General features: G+C 42.6%; 1 protein-coding gene across 2 annotated transcripts in view; it reads right to left on the bottom strand.

Moving 5' to 3' along the window:
* CTDSPL (CTD small phosphatase like) overlaps positions 1-20,655 on the bottom strand; it is a 295,985-nt gene that overhangs the window by 149,153 nt on the left and 126,177 nt on the right. For both annotated transcript variants that reach the window (XM_029588367.1, XM_029588368.1), the window contains exon 2: positions 3,704-3,858. In XM_029588367.1, coding sequence (XP_029444227.1) covers positions 3,704-3,858 — 155 coding nt within the window. The remainder of the gene's footprint in view (positions 1-3,703; positions 3,859-20,655) is intronic.

The raw sequence follows: 20,655 nt of genomic DNA, 5'->3' as shown, positions 1-20,655 counted from the left end.
TTGTATCTAGGTGGCATCTGAGGTCCGCTCCCTTTGCACCAGGCAGGCAAATTATCAAGTCATCCTCATACCCACCAGCCACCCAGATATCTACTTTCTTAATGATCGAATTACCCACTACAAATGGCCATCCTAATTTTTTCCTCCTGGGCATGGACCCTGGAGACACTTCCTCAGTGCAAGAAAATAAAGCATCACCTAGAGGGCAGGTTCTAGCTACAGGATTACTTCCTGCCATACGAAGGTGATGATCTCTTGCCAGATGGCCTTGCTCCTCCAAAGCAACACAAGGGATGCTAGATTGGAGTTGGGGCCACTCTCCTCTATATACCTGTCCGCCTCAGCTTCTCCAGGTCTGCTAGTCTGGTCTCCAGAGATCATACTCGTTCTGACAGCCAGGAACTCTTTGCACTGGGGGCATATATACAACCTTTCACCAACAGGGGTGGGCTTTGGTCTGCATCTTAATTGACTGAGTTGATAAAGTCTTAAAGGAGGGTAAAGAGTAGGTATGTTTCAGTTTAAGGGTTGCTAAATGTGATTAGGGTTTTAAAAAAATTATTTATTAGGTGTCTTTTAAAATCTATGTTTTTTAAACTGATAACTGAATGATTAATGTTAATGAATGACCAGCAGTATAAGATTAGGAAGTTACTAACAATCAGGTTTAATTAAATGTTAAGTGATTAATTGACTTATTTTGATACAGGGGATAGTGGGAGATGTGGTGGATGGGAGAGTGGGAATCAAACCAGTAGCTAAGTTGCCCAGTAACCAATACTTTCACTTCTCTGATCAAGTATGTGACCTTTGGAGAGTCACAGTTCAAACACTGGCAAACAAATACTATCTTTTACTAGTGAAAAAACCTCAGAGGTATAGCTGTATTATTCTGGTGTGGCAAAAATAACAAGAGGCAAGTGGCACCTTATAGATTAACCAATTTATTGAGCCATGAGTTTTCAAGGACAGAGTCCACATCATCAGATGCTGATGAAGTAGACTCTATCCTCTAAAGCTCATGCCTCAAAAAACTGGTTAGTCTATAAGGTGCCACCTGCCTCTTGTCATTTGATCTTTTACTAGCTCGGAGAATCAAAGTCTGTTTTCCCACTGCACAAACAACACTATATTTTACTAGCTCAAAGTCTATTTTTGCATTACATAAACAATTCTGGCATCTGCTAGTCTGGGATCCAGTTTGACAGCAGGCTGCCACTGGGATCCAGTTTGACAGTAGGCTGCCACTGGGGCATGCCCAGTGGCAGCCTACTAGAATGTATTTATTTATAAAACTTATAGATCACACACAACAAATAAAAGTGAGCTAAGCTGTGTACATAAAATAAAACATTTAAAATATCATACATTCTTTATAAGATCAGTATACATTTATCTAAGTTCCTAGCTCATCAACATTAGCTTAAGCCTCAGCAAATATAAGGGATGGTAACTTTTAAACAGGTGCACAAGCGCACATATGCACTTTTTCTGGCTCGTGCCCAGGGACGTAGCCACTTTATTACATATGTGCATATATGCGTGCAAGTTATAAAACAGGCTGACTGCACACACGTGTGTAAAATTTTAAGCAGATGTGCATCTATGCATGCAAAGGCCATTTTTACCACATAAGTGGAGGGATTTTAATAGACACGTGCACCAACGCCATTACCACTTTGCCCAGACAAGAGATAGGACTTTTAAACCCCTAGTTTAATAGCCTCCCATTTCCCTTGTTAGCTCTGACCTTTAAAACCCACTGATCTATTTTTTCTGTTTAATTACTTACACGCCATCCATAGCAGAAGTAAAGTTACCTGGCAGGGTCCCTGGCGCGCGCATGTGCATGTAAGTCTTTGCACGCTGGTTTCAATGTGAAATCCAGGAACACGTGTGTCCTTCCCAATACCATGCCCAGGCCCTGCCCCTTTTTTTGAGAATGTTTTTTGCGTATGCAGCGGGAGATATGTGTGTACTTGGGGTGCCTTTAAAATCTGTTTGGCATGCGCCGACCCAACTTATGCACGTTTTAGTGTGCACCGGGCTTTTACAATTCACCTTTATGCTTTTAACTGCTAGCATATCTGAGATTGCTCGCAAACAATGAGGCAATGCGTGCCATAATCGAGGACCTATTAAGGAAAAAGTTCTTTTACGAGTTTCAGCATAGTGGCTAACTTTAGGTGAGGGGGGAGATAGTAATATTTCATTTTGAAAATGCAGTGATCACCTTGGTTTTTAAAAGTCTAATAACTGGGGTAAATATGGACCACAATATCCTTGAGGAAGAAAAGCCTTAAAGCATATTTGGTTCTTTGCTGTGTTTCTCTCTGCTGTGAGAATCCTGTGAATTCATCCATTATTGTGGCTGCTTTTTTTTTTTTTTTAATTTTTGATATTGAGTACTGGAAACGTTCTTTTGAAAATACCCTTTTGAGTTAGACTGTTTACTTAATCCTAGGGCATGGGTTCATAAGTGGGAGTCTATCAGTCAAGGAGAGAAGACACTGAAGCACATCAGGGTATTGTGTTGCAGTTAGATGACTCACAGAGGGGAAAGGAGTATTTGTGGTTGCTTTTCCTGTCCTGCATGAGGCTGTACAGCCCTTGCCAATGGGCCAGGCCCACCACACCATTTGCTGGATCATATATTTACTTTTCAACCCAGAGAGACTGGTGAGAGGCTCTAAAACCAACATCAGACACATTTTCATTTTATGTCTCAACATAAAATACTTTGCACAATGGGAACCCTTAAATTATTTAATTACAATGTGCCTAATTTGTAAAAGACTTTTCCCACAGACATCAATTGGAGAAAATAATTTAGTAATCAGTTACATGACTGAAAAATGTTGAACAAGAAAACTGAATGAAATTATGCTATGGTCATTAAAAAAAAAAAAAAAAAAGTCTTCCTTCCTTGACCCAGCCCTCTTTTTTCCCTTTAAAGATAGGAGTAAAGGGAGCATCCTGAAGAACAGGTCTCTTTTATTTCTCTACTGATTTTGAATTTAAGTGTTGCCTCGCAAGCAGGCTTGTTTATAATTTGACACGGAAAATCAGAGAGAACCAGAAATGGCTTCTTGTACCGCGGGGTGAATTTTTCCAGGACTTCAGCAGAAAACTGCCCCATAAGGTAAGGTGTTTCATGTATCAAACTTCCAGCAGACTATAAACAAGCTTGCTATTGTAGAACGACTAAAACAGTTTGATGAGGAATTCATGGAGCCTGCTTTCCATACTGCACACACAGATCAAAAAACAGTATCACTAGCAGGACACTGTGGAACCCCGTCCTACATTAAAATTTGGGGGTGAATTGGATACTAAACACAAAATTTACTAGAAAATTGGAGAGGAGGAACACAGACACACACACACATGTGTGTAATCTCATAAGCCTATTTTTCCTCCTTGAGAAAACTGGCTAAAAATGATTTATTTTTGTTTTATTGAAAAAAAGGCAAATGTTTCTGCAGGTACCCACTGACTTTGTCCTTTAAAGGGTAAAAAGAGACCTCGACTGAAGTGAGGGGAGGGGTATGTCTTCTAGAAAGGGTTTAGCCAGGACTAAATTTTCAATGCCTACCAGGATATATGGTCACTGCATCCTATTTATCCATCAAACGATTTGTAAGCACATAATATAAATACATAGAAACCATCTCAATGCTGTTTATCTCTGGTTGGTACTGACCTTCTGAATGCCCCCATTCTCCTCCACCAGTGGAGGAAGTTGGCCAGTGTTGTTAGAGGATGGCGGTTCAACATTGTAGTTACGAAAGCAGCAGAATAAGGAACTGAAGATGCTTCTATTCCTTTGCTTCTTCAAGCTTATATTACATTGGGAAACTGCAAAAATAAAATCACACTCATAAAAAACTCATTTTAGGTAGGATTTCCCTATCTGAAATTAGTTAAATTGTCCACACACAAAATTATCTTGCTCAGGTTTTAAAGACACTACTTAATCACTAATAATCTCTGCTCCCAGAAGCAGTAATTCTTCTTTAGTGTGGTGGTAATGAAAATAGTAGGCAAACCACTCATAAGTGTTCACCAAATTTCATTCCAGAAAATATCATTATTACATTCTATACAACAAAACTCTAAATATTATTAAAATCTAAAATAATTTAACACTTCTCTAAAACTAATTATAATGAACCAAAAAGAGTTTTATTTCACTTCGGGATAACTGTCTTTTACATCCTAAAAATTGTACTACACATTTGCAACGGCAGCATTTATCTGGAACAGCAGCATTGTATCTGGAATTTACGACACACAGAGGGCCTACTGAGCACATCAGCAGAACTAGTACATTGCTCAGATTATGACATTGCCAAGACCATGACGTAACTGTTAAGGCAATTAACACTATTAATAAAAGTTTAGCTTTTTAATGAAACATTGAAACAGATGACCACAGCGGACAAGAATTGTGATGCTCATGTAGCCTGCTCAAATTACTATTTTTTCAGTACCATATGCCTTCACTTCTTTGCACTAAGGATCCTCTGTATTTATCCCATACTCTCTTGAATTCCATTACTGTTGTGCCTCCAGCACATCATTTTGGAAGCTATTTCATACATCTACAACCTTTACCATGAAGAAATTTCTAATGTTACTCCTGAATTTACCACCTACAAGCCTCACATTCAGGTCGATATTAAAAGCGTTGTTCATGCAAAAATGCCCACGCATGCACGTGGGTTGTGCATATACACGCATAAAAGCCGACAAGATCCAATGAGGTTGATTTTAAAATGAGCGCACATGCATTCATTCATGTGCATATTGGTGCGTGAGCAAGGAGAGGCTGGAATTTTTAAGTGTGCATGCATATTTTAAACTGCACCAACCACCCGAAAGGATGCGCCTAATTTTAATAGGTTACTTGAGCACTGCTAGTGCGCGTGCATCTTCCATAGCACTTTGTCAGCTTTTCCCCACATATGTAAGTGAATTTCAAAATATGCTTATGCGAGGCACATTCCTAGTTTTGCAATTAGTCCACCAGTGTGTCCAGTTAATAGCAAGGTATTTCAGACTTTATTTATTTTGAGTTTTTCTATGCCGGCATTCGCGATTGGAATCGCATCATGCTGGTTTACAATTAACTAGGGGTGCAAAAGGAGATATAAATAAGAACATTAACAGGTGCTGAAAGAAATAGTTGCAGTTACAATAAAACAGGGATATAACAAAACTTGGAGCAATGAAAAGGCGATGGGGAATAACATAACTTGGGGCAGAGCAAAGGCAATAGGAATTTAAAATAGAGAACACATTTGCCAGTTAATGGTGATTGCAAAGTTATGGTATTTGAAAAGTTATTGATTACCATGTTTTGTTAAAATCTGCTTTTCGATTCAAGGTGAGTTAAAGTTCAGCTGTAGGATGAAGTTAAAGTTCAGCTGTAGTGCGTAGGATGAAGAACTAGACTTCTCTAGTTCTTCTTCCTACGCACTCCCGAGTTGACCCGGACCCCTCACTCTCTTCGACATGCCCTAAAACTCGAGATCTACAGACTGGAAGGAAGGAGATGGAGCAAGGTAGGATTTTTGCTGTGAAATTGGTCCCTCAAATAGGATTCCTGGGTTAGCTGCTGGGTGAGCTTTATATAAGTAAAATCACCATGGGAGCTCTACCCAGACACCAGAAATAAAAGTACACCTACCTCCCAAGAAATTCAGTTATGTACCAGCAGACAGATGTAACTTCAATATTATGGACAAATGGACTTATTTTTATCATCAAATCAGTAAACTTTAACAGCTCAGCCTGGTCCTGTCGATTTGTCTCTGCTCCTCACCTCATAGGAAGCAACTATACTCTAATCACACTGAAAGCAAGACACCATGGTCTGGGCCATAAGCGAGAGTTTCCCCCCCATAAAAAGAATACCCCCAGGATTATGAGTTTGTGCATGAGAATACATTGCTAGCCATAGCAGTTCCAAAGAAATAAATGTGTTTGTGCCCCCTCGGGATTAAAACCCCACTAAAGGTTACATGCTCAGCCCACCTATGCACATATATGAGCATTTTTTGCATGACCTAAATGGAAGATACACGCTCGCGTAACCTCTTAAAATCAGAAGCATACTTACGTGCGATTGGTGCATTTTATATCATAAATGCACTCAAGTGCACGCACAGCTTAAAAAGTCCAGTGTACCTGCTCGCGCACCGATATGTGTGCTCATTTTAAAATCAATCGCATTATGGATGGACTCTTGTAATTCATTTCCACTAAAAAGATGTTTGGGTCTTACGTACTATTTAATAGACATTTGAGCAAGGATGGACAACTTCTGGTTGCCCAGGGAGCAAAGCTTTCAATTCTGGAGGCTGCAGAGAGATTGGTGGTGCTGGTGCAGCCTGATGGAAGTTGGGAAGAGAAGGCAGACAATGGGAAAGAAGATTGGGGGAAGGATGGAGATAGGGGGAATGGCAAGAAACTGAAGGGAAAGAGAGGGGATGGGAAGGAAGAGACTGGGGGAATGACAGAAAAAGGAAGGGGATGGAGAAGCAGGGACGCAAAGAACAGCAAAAGAATAATAAACTCAACACAGAGCAAAAAGAAGATGAACCCTTAAAAGCAAAGTCCTCCCCCACCCAAAAAAAAAAAAAAATAGGGACAGTAACTTTCAAACTGAGGTGCAGGCGCACATGTACATGTGTGCATTGGCGTGCAGCCAGGGATGTGGCAATTTTCAAACATAGGTGCACAAACGCGTGTATGTATACACCCAAGTTTGCAAGTAGGCACACACATCTGCAAAACGTCAAGTTTGAGCCACGTAAATGAGGGAATTCTATAACAGGTGCACGTCCACACCGTGACCAGTTTCACCAGTTCGTCTAGTCTAGAGCTAGATCCTTGAAGCCCCCTTGTTCTTTAGCCTGCACTCCACCCAATTATCCTAGACCCTTCAAACTCCTCACAGATAACTTTTTTTTAAAACTTACACCTTCTGCCTGAGAAGTAAACTTATGTGGCTCTGGATCTGGGCAACCACCTAGGGTTAAGGATACTTGTGCACATATTTCTTGGCACAGTCCCGAAATGCCCACATCCCACCCATACCATGTCCCTTTTTGTTCCATGTAAGATATTTGCATATCAGGAGATGTGAGCACATGTAAGCAGTTTTTAAAATCACGTGGACATGCGCATATCCTACATGTGCACACATCTCTCGATTTTGGCATGCACCCGACTTTTAAAATTCACCTCAAAGAGAGCAAAATAATCAAAACTCCACCAAAAATAGAACAAACGTAAAAGGGGAACATGAAATGACGAAGTGAAAAAAGAAAGAGAAAAAAACGTTTTCCACCACCTCCTAAATATGTTGGTTGGCAACTAAGTTTTCTAAATATTTTTCCATTCCTGCCATGTCCCTGATGTACCACCTTAACAATCTTGCTGCTGCTCTGCCTAGCTGCCTTGCCCTAGATGTACCACCCTTGGTGGATTTGCTGCCATTCCACCTAGTTGCCATGTCTATGGATACTACACCTTGGGTGTTTTGATGCCTTCTTTTTGTTTGCTGCTTGCATCCCAGCCTAGTTCTTTTACCTTTCTTGGTAATACTATGATGTTTTGTCCTCAAAATAAAATGTTAAAAAATTGAAAAAAGTTTTAACTCTGACTCCATCTCTTTTCTGGTTCTCTACCTTATTATTTTGTTGAATACCTATAGGATCCGAGCCTAGTCAGCTCTCCCACCCTGCTTCTCTTGTTTATAATGGGGTGTTTTTTGTTCCCCAAAAGAAATAATGTGTTTGTTTTTTTAGAATTTTTTGTATGCCTGGTCTGGGCGGGGCAGGACAGCGCCATTCAACTCTGTCCCAGGGAAGCGCACAGCCTTCGGATTTTATAACATACGTGCACCGGCACGCGCATGTTATAAAATTGGCATGTCCATGTGTGCATGCACACAGGTCTTAAAATTGACCCCACAGTGTACACCTTGATCTGCCCTGAATGCAATCCGCTTTGAAGTGCCTGAAAAAGTGGAATATAAATCAAATTTTAAAATATTCAATTTATTTAATTTTTTATTTTATTTAAAAATTTTTCTATACCGTCGCTAAGTTATATACCATCGCAACGGTTTACAAATAGGCACATAGACTAAGATAAGTAAATGTAGGATATCGTACATTCTAACAGGTGCCAATAAAGTTCAGTTACAATTTCATAAATAAAATCATTATTTGAGTAATGTTGGTCAAGTCCAGGTATATTATTGAGTTACTATTGCTTTGAAATATTACTTCTTAAATGTAGGATTGAGTAAATTCATTCTCATCTGCATTACCCTGTACTTTCATTCTCTACCCTCCACACTCTTTAGTGAAGGCTTTTTTAAAGAGCCATGTTTTTAGATTTTTCTTAAAAGTTTTGAGATTATTCTGTAATCTGAGTTCGGGGAGCATCGTGTTCCATAGTATGGGCCCAGCCAATGATAAAGCCCTTTCTCTCACATGGGTTAATTTTGCTGACTTTACTGAAGGGATTGTTAGTAGTGCTTTGTTTGCTGAGCGGAGGTTTCTTTGTGGAACGTGTACTCGTAAGGCTGTGTTTAGCCAGTCTGCTTCTTTATCATATATTGTTTGTGTATGGTGCATAAGGCTTTGTATTTTATCCTGTATTCGATGGGTAACCAATGTAAGTCTGCTAGAGTTTCGGTTATATGGTCCCTCCTCTTTTTTCCCGTTAGTATTCTGGCTGCAGTATTTTGAAGTATCTGGAGTGGTCTTATCGATGTGCTTGGGAGTCCTAGTAAGAGTGCGTTGCAGTAGTCAGTGCTAGAAAAGATAAGTATTTGCAGTACTGTTCTGAAGTGGGCAGGTGTGAGTAATGGTTTCAATCTTCTGAGGACCATAAGTTTTGCGTAGCCTTCTCTTACTTTTATAGATATGTGTTGCTTCAGGTTGATTTCAGGGTCCATTATTACTCCCAGATTCCTTACTTTTTCGGCTAGCTCAATTTTTTGGTTATTTCTTAGGGTTATCGGTGTTTGAATGATTTCAGTATGTTTTCTCTCAAGGTGAAGGAATTCAGTTTTGTCAATGTTGATAACCAGTTCCATCTGGTTTAGTAGTTGTTTAATTATGTCTAGGTACATGTTAGCTAGACTTAATGTTTTTTCAATTGTGTCGTCTATTGGTAGAATTAATTGAATGTCGTCTGCATAAATGTAATGTATTATCCCTAGGCCTGCCAGCAGATGACATAAGGGTAGCATATATATGTTAAAGAGGGTAGCAGACAGCGCTGAACCCGGAGGTACTCCTGTTTCAAGTTTAAATGTTTCTGATAATGTGTTTTTTATCTGGACTTGAAAGAACCTGTTGTTTAGGTAGGATCTGAACCAGTTTATTGTTTTGTCACATAATCCAATTTCTTCAAGTTTTTTAGTAGTATTTTGTGGTTTACTGTATCAAAGGCTGCAGATAAGTCGAGCATTATAAGGATGTAATGTTTACTGTTATCAAAACCTCTTAGTATGTTGTCTGTTAGTGAGAGAATTCAATTTTTAAAAAGCACTTGAATTTCCTCCCATGCATTACCTTTGAAAACATTATTCACTTTGCTCTGCTCTTGAATGCCACACCAATCACTCCTACAACTGGACATTTCATGGCATACAAATAACGTTCTTCATACTCTCTGTCCAGATATCAAGGTTCATTCAGGTCAGCCTAGTGGTTCTGGATATCTTAGCACTTGAACTTCTCCCCATGTATTTCCTTTGGGAAAATTGTCTATGTCCCTCTCCTCCTCACAGCACAAATCACTCCCAAGCTATGAAATCTAGAAATGTCACATGTCCCCCCAAGAGCCAACCTACACACAAACTTTGGTTTTGCTTAGTCTAGCAGTTAAAAAGTTATTAGGTGAGAGGGGACACACACAGAAACATAAAAATGTAATCATGCACAGACATTTAGTACCATTTGATAAACCTCTTTTCATACAGCAGGGAAGCTAATAACAATTGTATTCTCAACCTGTGGGTTAGGTCTGCCAAAAGAGACTTAATAGGTTAAGTTCTACTATGACCACTAGGACAGAGATAAGGGTGTTACTGTTTTTGAAACTTGAAGATTACTAGTGTTAAACATGTAAAATTTAAAACTGAAAAAATTAAATGTCATGTTTCACATAATTTGATGTGATGACAATTCAAATGATTTTGTTATAACTTTAAGGGCTTCTGACAACAAAAAGAGCTCAGAATTACTGTTTTTAACAGTAAATAGCATGGAAACAAAATCTCCCATATCTTACAGTCGTGGACCCTTGGGCCGGCTGAGACAGTAGAGGGAATACTGTGGGAACCCATAGGAAACGTCACAGCCAGGAGGCGGCGCTGAAGAGACTCTGGAGAAGACTTCACCAGGAGGAGCTTGTAGGAACCCGGCCCTCTTGGACTTAGGCAGGACCCTATGCGACCAAGGATCCGGGCGAAGAGGACGGCTGGGCCCAGGAGGCTGGAAGAGTCTTCACCCTCGGAAGCCCGTGGCTCCCCCGGGAGGAGCCTGTGAAAGCCTGAGCCGCTGAGACTTAGGAGAATCCTCTGGGCCAGCAAGTACCGGATACCTGAGGTGGTGGAAAAAGCCGAAGTCGGAGTCCAGGAGCAAAGCAGGGTCAGAAGCCAGAAGTCAGAGATCCAAACCAAAGCCAGGGGCGAAAGCTGAAGACAGAGTCGTGGAATGGAGCCGGGTCGGAAGCCAGAAGTCAGAAGACAAACCAAAGTCAGAGGCGGAAGCTGAAGATGTAGTCAGGGAACGGAGCCAGGTCAGCAGCCAGAAGTCAGCAGAGACGAACCAGAGTCCAAATGCATCAACTAGTGACTCAGGGGAACTGAGCGAACCTCTTTGCAAGGCACTGAAGATGTCCAGAAGCAGGGTTTAAATACCCTGATAGTGTCTGATGTCATCCGAGGCAGGGCTAGAGTTTTCCTGCGCTGGCCCCTTTAAGAGGGTCTCCTCCTCACGCCCGTGTCTAGGGAGCGGGGCCAGCCGAGGAGGGAGAGATGCGCTGGAAGCTGTGCAGGCCAGAGGAGGCCCCAAAACGGCCCAGGCCATCCCCGAGGTAGGTGGAGGGACCGTCGCACAGCCTGGGACCGCAACACCATAAACCTACCCTCAAGTCAACTTATCCAAAGGATTTCTAACAGCAGTAATCAACCTGAACCTTAGGAGCTATACATAGTTAGGGTCTTACTGTGTGGCTTCTGTAATCACATAGTACAAGATGGCTAACTTTGGCCCTCAAGAACCACAAACACACCTGGTTTTCAGGATATCCATAATGAATATGCATGAGATATATTTGCATACAGTGGAGACAGTGCATGCAAATCTCTGACATGCACATTCATTCTGGATATCCTGAAAACCTGGCTTGTTTGTGGCTCTTGAGAACTGGAGTTGGCCACCCCTGACCTAGTAAAACAGGACATAAAACAGGGTATAAAGTCTAGGGTTCAAAGATGGTAATCATTCAAGTTATTTTGACATGCAAGTTTCTGCTTAAATTGACTTATCAAAGATTGGATACTGCTCTGTTTAGTTCTAGAAGCAGTACTGCCTTAAAAATATAGATAGGTTAAAGGTGGCCCAGAGAAAGGCAACCAAACTGGTGTAGGGCCTGCACCAAAAACCATGAGATGAAACTTAAAGTCCTAAATATGCATATCCTAGGAGAGAATGGAGAGACATGGAGAATTTAATAGAGACATTTAAATACCTGAAGGTATTAATAATGCACAAGAGGTAAACTTTTTTCAATGGAAAGGAAGTTATAGAACTAGAGGGGATAGAAAAATAACCTCAAGAAATATTTTCATAGAAAGAGTGGTGAATGTCTGGAATGCCCTCCCAGAACAGGTGGTGGAAGCTAAAATGATAGACTTAAAAAAAAGTAATGGTAGAAATACAATAGATCCTTACTTGCAAATGGAAGAGCATGACTTATGGGGCACAACAGACCATGGGGGGATAGCTAAGGGGTAATCTTCATGAAGTAGCATTTACAACTAACAGCAATGGTATGACTATAATAGGTTTCAAAAATGACACTGGGGTAACCTGCTTAGAGCAGCAGTTATGACCCTTACAGCCTTCTAAGAAGGCATAGGGGTGATATGCAGAGAGTCATGGCTGAGACTAACAGCAGCAAGAATATATCAGGCTTCCAAGAATGCACTGATGTAAACTTCTCAAAGCGACAGTTATGACCCAAACAGCAGTGGAATGGTTGCATCAGACATCAAAGAAGGCACGGGTACAACCTGTATGAAGTGACCATGGTTAAAATCCAAACTTCTATGAGCATGGGGAGGCCAGATGTTTTGGACAATGGCTTTGCTAGTTTTGGTAGCTGTCTTGATTAGAAAACTTGGTAATAAGACAAGGAAGAGGACCAGGGTGTTGAATATAGTGGTTGTCTGGTAAGTATCATATATGATAAGGCCTAAAATGGCCTCTCAGCAACCCCTTTAGTAGTCCAGGGGACCAATCCAATATCTCAGGGGCAGGGTCCCCATTCAACCAGCCAGTTCCATATAGATGTTCTTTTAGTCCTGTCTCGTTTGCTCCATAGCACATGCCTGTGATTCAAGGGTCAAGTCACCAGTTCAGGAGACTGCCCATACCCCAGGTTCAAGGCCTGCTACAACATTTTTGCCACTTACACTATGGGAATTTATATCAACATCTACCCAAAATGGAAGAATTGTAACTGGGTAGGCTAGATAGGCCAGTTTTGTCTTTTTCAACAGTTGTTTACTATTATTTGATTACTGCTACCAGGCATATATAGCTCTTTACAGACACAAAATACAGCCCCTGCTACTTGAAGATAATAAAGACAGACAAAAAGACACAAACAAAACATATTGGGATTGGTATCTATGAGTTAAAACAATGGGGCCAGCTACAAGGAGTGAGGCCTCCTGAGCACTAGTGGCCATGTTGGTGTGTAGGAGCAGTAGAGGCTAACTGGAGGTTAGCTGAAGAAATGAGAGCAAGGAGTCTTGAGGCACAAGGACCATCAACACGAAAAAGGCACAACAGGATCATCAACATGAAAAAAAAAAAGTGTCCTAGCATAAGGGTAGCAAGGATGGTTCAAGGAAGAAAGAAAACCAGGAATCAAATTCAGAAAGGAAGGGGTCTTTATCAGGGTCCTGTAAATAATAGCTACCTGGAGGGATAGTGGGGTGAACAGAAGGATGGTGTGTGTCTTAAAAAAGAAAAAACAATGGGATTGAGGAGGAACCTGAGACTGAAACTTAACAAAATTGATTTTGTGAATTTTTAATTATAGCTTTTACTATAGATGTCTAGCTTTAGTATATAATACTTATAAAATCTCACAAAATGTTAATGGTGCAGAGGTTATGAATTCTCTTGCAATATACATATATAGTGAATGGAACTACTTCCAAGCACCAAAAATATAAACAATTAAATTATTATAAGAAAGCATTCAAATTTGTAAGTAATTTTGGATTCTTATAAATGGGTCCTCTTAAGCTGCCACAAATGTTGGCTTGAATGAAATATAGTATTGAAGGAAACATCAAATCATTAATGTAAACCTACTTAAAATGCATAACCGGCCAACACTGAAGTCCTGAGTTACACTTGTATTACTCTATTAATTCTGGGGCAGAAAATGAAAACAGAAGAGGAAGGGAGTAGCAATTACATTTTATCAAAATAAGAAATCTAGCATGGAGGGTGGAACAAATACAAAGGTCCCATAATGCCCAGTTTTGGAAAGGATTAAATATTGTAGTTATTATACACGCCATGAAAGCTGAAAAAAAATGTTAAAAGATCAGTAGTCTAGCAAAGCATTCAATAGTATAATCTGTATTTTCTAAAATGTTTTCAACATTATATATCCTATGCTGGAAGTAATTCTGAACCTTTCCCCATGCCCTCAAACCTTTGCCAGGAGAAAGACTGGTTACCTAGGATTTGCTCCCCGACTATAGAATCTTCATGGATTTGGGACAAGAGCAAGAAAAGAACAGAATCCATTGGCATTTTTTATTTTTTAAATTATTGCCAAATAAAACTTACTTAAATTTACTGTGATGAGGTAGCAAGGAACATAAAAAAAAAAAAATCAAAAAGATTGTAAGCCCTCTGGGGATAGTGCCATACCTATAGTACCTGAATGTAATATGCTTTGAAGTGCCTGGAAAGTGGAATATAAATCAACAAAATAAATAAGTAATATAAGACACAATGGTCTCGTGCTAGCAACAGGCTCCTAACAATGAAGTTCAATACTGGAAGGTAAGAAGAAGAAGACAAGATACCATGCTAAATGCACAAATATTTTTTTATCTTCTCAACTTAAAAAGATTTGTGAAAACACATTTCCATATTTAATGATTTTTTAAACAGATTATGGTCATGGGCTTACAGTTAACCACAAGTGGTGGTCTAATTTAAGAGAAACGTTTTATAGACAAATTATGCCAGCTGAACTATGGATTTTTTCTCTCTTTCTATTTTCTAAGGACATTGTTAAGACTTTTTTTGCACTCCAAACATCAATTTTAATCCAGGAAGTGAGACTGATGCTGGCTCAGTATCAGCGTGTCAGCTGCTAGAAAAGACAAAAACAAGCTTAGAATCAAGAACAGAAAAGCTGCTTTCTTCTCAATAAAAGCTTACATCTAAATAACATTCACTGTGGAGAAAAAAGTACTTCCAAATGAGAGGGACAGAACTGAGATGTTCCACTGAGTCAACAGGAAATGTTTCCTTTTCATAAAAAGTTCCATGCCTGCTCATCTAGGTTTCTTCTTCTTCTGCCTCGCAACTGAAAGGTTTTCTTATCCCAATGTTTTCATCAAGTTGACTAATTGTTATATTTTTATTGGGTTTTATCCATATTTGCTTATCAGTATAACAGAACAGATTTAAGTGTATGATTACCCTAACAGGATGAATCTATGTAGTACGGCTTATTAACTATGGCAGGGCTTCCCAAACCTGTCCTGGGGACCCCACATATAGTCAGGGTTTCAGGATATCCACTATGAATGAGCAAGAGGTAAATCTACATATACTGAGTCTTCATGATATGGAAATTTGTCTCATGAATATTGATGGTGGATATTCTGAAAACCTGACAGGCTGTGAGGTCCTCAGGATAGGCTTGGGAAACCCTGAACTATGGCATTTACTGAACTGATAATCTGCAGTGCTATTATAATAGTGCTTGTATTAGAATATTCAAATTTACAGTTTATGTGACTCAGTCTCTCTCATTCTGAAGTCAGTCTAGAAACTGAAGATGCTGGAAATCTGCCAGAACATGTACTTCGCTCCATTTGCAGATCCTTCAGATATAACATAATACATCTGTTCTAAGTTTACTTCTGGAAAGAGTTAGAGGTGAAATCTCTTAGTTTTTCTATTTTGCATTCCTTGGATAGCATCTAAAATGGATAGCAAATTTTTGTCCAAAATTTCTGGAATTTGAAGTTTAGCAAATGTTGCTTACCTGATGTAACAGGTGTTCTCACAGGACAGCAGGATGTTAGTCCTCACAAATGGATGGTTGTCCTCACAAATGGGTGACATCGAGGATGGAGCCCACCACGGAAAACTTCTGTCAAAGTTTAAACAGAACTTTGACTGGCCCCTACTGGGCATGCCCAGCAAGGCACTGACCCTGCAGCCAGCAGGGGTCTCCCTTCAGTCTGATTTTCAAAGCTACAGGCAGTGCCTAAAAAGGAAAAACAAAACAAACCCAACACCGCGGGGTGGCGGGCGGGTTTCGTGAGGACTAACATCCTGCTGTCCTGTGAGAACACCTGTTACATCAGGTAAGCAACATTTGCTTTCTCACAGGATGGTTGTCCTCACAAATGGGTGAGTACCAAGCTGAGGATGTCCTAACTTGCACCAAATGCACCCAATGACGTGCAACAGGCACTACAACTGGAGTGGAATTTGGTAAAGGGCATCCGCACCCTACCGGGAAGGTGGAAGGGTGTTGGTACATCATGTTGGAAAAAGGTTACGCAAGACAGACTGGCCGAAGATGGAGTCCTGTCTTCCAGCCTTGTCCAAACAATAATGGGCTGCAAAGGTATGGAGAGAACTCCAGGTTGCAGCTTTGCAGATGTCAGGAAGCGGCACCGATCGAAGGTGTGCCACTGACATCGCCATGGCCCTCACAGAGTGTGCTTTCACACGGTCTTGAAAGGGAATGCCAGCTTGCTGATAGCAAAAAGAAATGCAGTCCGCCAACCAGGAGGAAAGAGCCTACTTACCCACAGGATGTCCTAACTTGTTAGGATGAAAAGAGACAAATAATTGAGTGCTCTTCCTGTGAGCAACTGTACGGTCTAGATAAAAAGCTAGAGCTCGTTTGCAGTCTAGGGTATGCAGAGTCTGTTCCCCGGAGTTGGAGTGGGGCCTGGGAAAAAAGATAGGTAGTATGATGGATTGATTAATATGAAACTCAGAAACTACCTTAGGTAAAAATTTAGGGTGAGTGCGGAGTACCGCCCGGTCCTGCAGGAGCTTAGTGTAAGGCGGATAGGTAACTAGGGCCTGCAATTCACTAACCCTGCAAGCTGAAGTGATAGCCAAAAGGAATAACACTTTCCATGTGAGATACTTTAACTCACAGGAGTGCAGAGGTTCGAAAGGAGGTTTCATTAGACGACCAAGAACCAGGTTAAGGTCCCAAGATGGGGCCGGAGGACGTAAGGGTGGCTTCAGATGGAGCAAGCCTTTAAGAAAACGTGTTACTAGGGGTTGTACTGAAATAGGGACACCCTGTACACCTTTATGGAAGGCGGCTACCGCACTGACATGCATTCTGATAGAAGAGGTTTTAAGACCTGATTCAGAGAGATGCCATAAATAGTCCAAGAATTTGGAGATTGGACAGGAAAGGGGATCAAGGGACTGAGAAGTGCACCATGATGTGTACCTTTTCCATTTCTATGAGTAAGACTTTCTTGTGGAAGGCTTTCGTGAAGCTATCAGGACCCGAGAAACGGAATCTGAAAGGTTGAAAGGCTGAAGGACTAACCTTTCAACATCCATGCCGTCAGGGACAAGGCTTGGAGGTTGGGATGGAGGAGGCATCCGTCGTTTTGAGTGAGCAGATGCGGGTCCTTTCCCAGAGGAATGTGCCTGCGGATGGAGAGATCCTGGAGTATTGGAAACCAAACTTGGCGTGGCCAGTAAGGTGCTATCAGGATCATGGTTCCCCCGTCCTGGCGTAGCTTCACGAGAGTCTTTGACACAAGAGGAAGTGGAGGGAATGCATAGAGCAGACCGGTTGTCCACTTGAGGGAGAATGCATCCCTCGGCCGAGAGTGCTGGCTCCGAATGAGAGAGCAGTAATCGTCCACTTTGTGGTTCTGAGGGGACGCAAAGAGGTCTATGCGGGGAGAACCCCACTTGTGAAACAGAGAGGGTCGCTACCAGAGGATCGAGTGACCACTCGTGCGGTTGGAAGACACGGCTCAGCTGGTCTGCCAATACATTGTCTACTCCCGGCAGGTAAGTGGCCCTGAGGTACATGGAGTGGGAGAGGGCTTCCGCCCAGATCTGCGCAGCTTCCTGACACAGAAGGAAGGAGCCTGTGCCTCCCTGCTTGTTTATGTACCACATGGCCACTTGGTTGTCCGTCTGGATTAAGATTATCTGATGAAAGAGATGATCTTTGAAAGTGCGGAGCGCATAGCGGATTGCTCGAAGTTCCAGGAAATTGATCTGGTGTTCGGCTTCCTCTTTGGACCATAACCCTTGGGTTTGAAAGTCGTCCACATGGGCTCCCCAACCGATGTGAGAAGCGTCGGTGGTTAGGATAACTTGCGGATCCGGTGGAAGAAAGGGTAAGCCCTGAAGGAGGTTGACCTGAGTCGTCCACCATGTTAAGGATAGGCGCAGCGCTTGTGTGACTGTGACTATGGAGGACAGAGGCTGAAAAGCTTGAATCCATTGGTGTCGTAGAGTCCATTGTGTTACTCTCATGGCTAGTCGGGTCATGGGAGTGACTTGAACCGAGGATGCCATGTGCCCTAGGAGAATGAGGAACTGGCGAGCCGTGGCAGTGTTCTGAGACTGGAGCTGGCGAGCCAGGGACATTAGGGTGTGGACCCTCTGAAGAGGAAGGTAAGCCTTCGCCTGTAAGGTGTCCAAGTCTGCCCCAATGAAGGATAAGGTTTGAGACGGGACTAAGCAAGATTTCTCGTAATTGACGAGAAACCCTAAGGAAAGGAGTGTTTGAATTGTCAATTTTAGGGAGGATTGAGCTATCTGTTGGGTGGAGGCCCTGATTAGCCAATCGTCCAGGTATGGGTAGACGTGGACACCTTCCTTCCTTAGGAATGCTGCTACCACTACGAGACATTTGGTAAAGACTCGTGGGGCAGAAGCTAGACCGAAAGGGAGGACACGGTATTGATAATGGTCGTGGCCTACTAGAAACCGCAGATATTTGCGATGGGATTGTGTGATCGCAATGTGGGTATAAGCGTCCTTGAGGTCGAGAGAGCACAGCCAATCCCTTCTTTGTAGCAGAGGGAGCAGCGCGCCTAGGGTTACCATTTTGAACTTCTCTTTTTGAAGGTATTTGTTGAGGGCTCGAAGGTCCAAAATGGGATGTAGTCCCCCTGATTTCTTTGGTATTAGGAAGTATCTGGAATAGAATCCCTTGCCTCGTTGAGAGGGAGGAACGGGTTCTATAGCATTTGATTGCAGAAGAAGGGATACTTCCTGTTGTAATTGAGCCAAATGGGTGGATAGACTCCACGCTTGAAGAGGCGGGGAGTCTGCCGGAAGAGTTATGAAGTTGAGGTGGTAACCCTGTGCGATAATTGTTAGCACCCACTGATCTGAGGTGATCTGCAACCAAGGTTGTAGAAAATGGTACAGTCGACCTCCTACAGGGATGTCCGGAAGAGGGGTTTGGCATGTGTTCCCTACAGGGGAGTCAAAGGCCAGCCGCAGGCCCAGGAGGAGGGGCTACAGTAGGCCTTTGTTTCCTAGGCTGACGCGGCTGAGGCCTAGTAGAGGATCGAGCTGGACGAGGCCTGGCCGATGGAGGGTAATAACGGCGTGGTCGAAAGAATGACTTCTTAGAGTCTTTCTTTTGCGGTTGCTTGGAGGTCAGCTCAGGTGGGACAGATGAGAGTTGTTTCAATGTCTCATGGTGGTCTTTCAACTCCGCCACAATCTGCTGAATTTGCTCTCCAAACAAATTATCGCCTAAGCAGGGTAAATCAGCAAGACGATCCTGAACCTCTGGGCGAAGGTTGGATGATTTTAACCAAGCCCAACGTCTGGCTGAGATGGCTGTGGCTGAAACTTTTGTGGAAGCATCGAATATGTCGTAGGCAGTCCTAATCTCGTGCTTCCCTGCCTCAAATCCCTTGTGAAGAAGGGCTTGAAGCTGCGGTTGGTACTGGTCTGGTAACGTGTCAGCATAGTCTTGCATTTGCTTAAGGATGGCTCTGTTGTACTGAGTCATATAAAGTTGATATGAAGCTATGCGTGAAATCAACATAGCTCCATGATAGACTTTCCGTCCAACACTATCTAGGAACTTGTTGTCCCTGGTAGGTGGGGTAGAAGAGTGTGGCTTAAGACGCTTGGCCTTCTTCTGCGCGGACTCAACCACAACAGAGCGATGATCCAGTTGAGGTTTTTGGAAACCTGGTGCTGACTGGACAAGGTAGGTGGAGTCAGCTTTTTTGTTAACTGGGGACACTGATGAAGGAGATTCCCAGTTTTTCTTGAGCAGATCCAAAAACACCTGGTGTATAGGGATGGAAGCGATGATTTTTGGAGCATCCAGAAATTGAAGGAGTTCCATCATCTGGTGTCTGTCATCAGCTTCAGATTGTAGTTGAAAAGGTACAACTTCTGACATCTCTTTCACAAAATTAATGAAAGATAGATCCTCAGGAGGAGATCTTTTTCTACTCTCTGTAGGAGATGGAGGCGAAGGCAAATCCGTGTCAGAAGATGTATCATCATCATCACCCCAGGTATCGTAGGGATCAAGTGGGGTTTGTAGCCCTGATGGACCTGGCTGAGGCTCTGAAGGCATCGATGGAAACCGAGGTGGAATCGGTGCCGTAGGTGGAACCAGAAATGGCATCGATGGCTTCGGTGCTGCCGATGGAATCGGTGCCTGGCGTGGAATGGATGGAACCGAAGGATATATCGGTGGAGATATACCAGAAGGCACCGATGGAACCACCCCGGAAGGGGGAATCCGGAACGGTGTTTCTCCTGCCGATGAAAATCCAGTCGGAGACGGTGGTGTTGTCGATGGTACTGGAATCACCGATGGAAGGGCCGTCATGAGCGCCTCCATGCGGCTCAGTAGCGGTGCTAGCGTTTGTATCAACGGCTCGGTGGTCGGTTCCCTCCTCGGTGGCGAAGCCGGTGCCGGTGTCGGTGCCGGGGGCGGCACTGGAACCGGTGCCGGAGACGGTGCCGATGGAGGTTGCAATTTCTTCATCGCTTTCTCGATGGCCTCCTGGACCAGCCGGTCCAGTTCTGCCCGGAGACCAGGGGTAACCATACCCGGCTCGACGGGAGAGGGAGGCTGAGGCAG

The sequence above is a fragment of the Rhinatrema bivittatum genome, chromosome 2 (assembly GCF_901001135.1).
Source record: "Rhinatrema bivittatum chromosome 2, aRhiBiv1.1, whole genome shotgun sequence".
Lineage (NCBI taxonomy): Eukaryota > Metazoa > Chordata > Amphibia > Gymnophiona > Rhinatrematidae > Rhinatrema > Rhinatrema bivittatum.
This window is presented reverse-complemented; position numbering and strand designations above follow the sequence as displayed.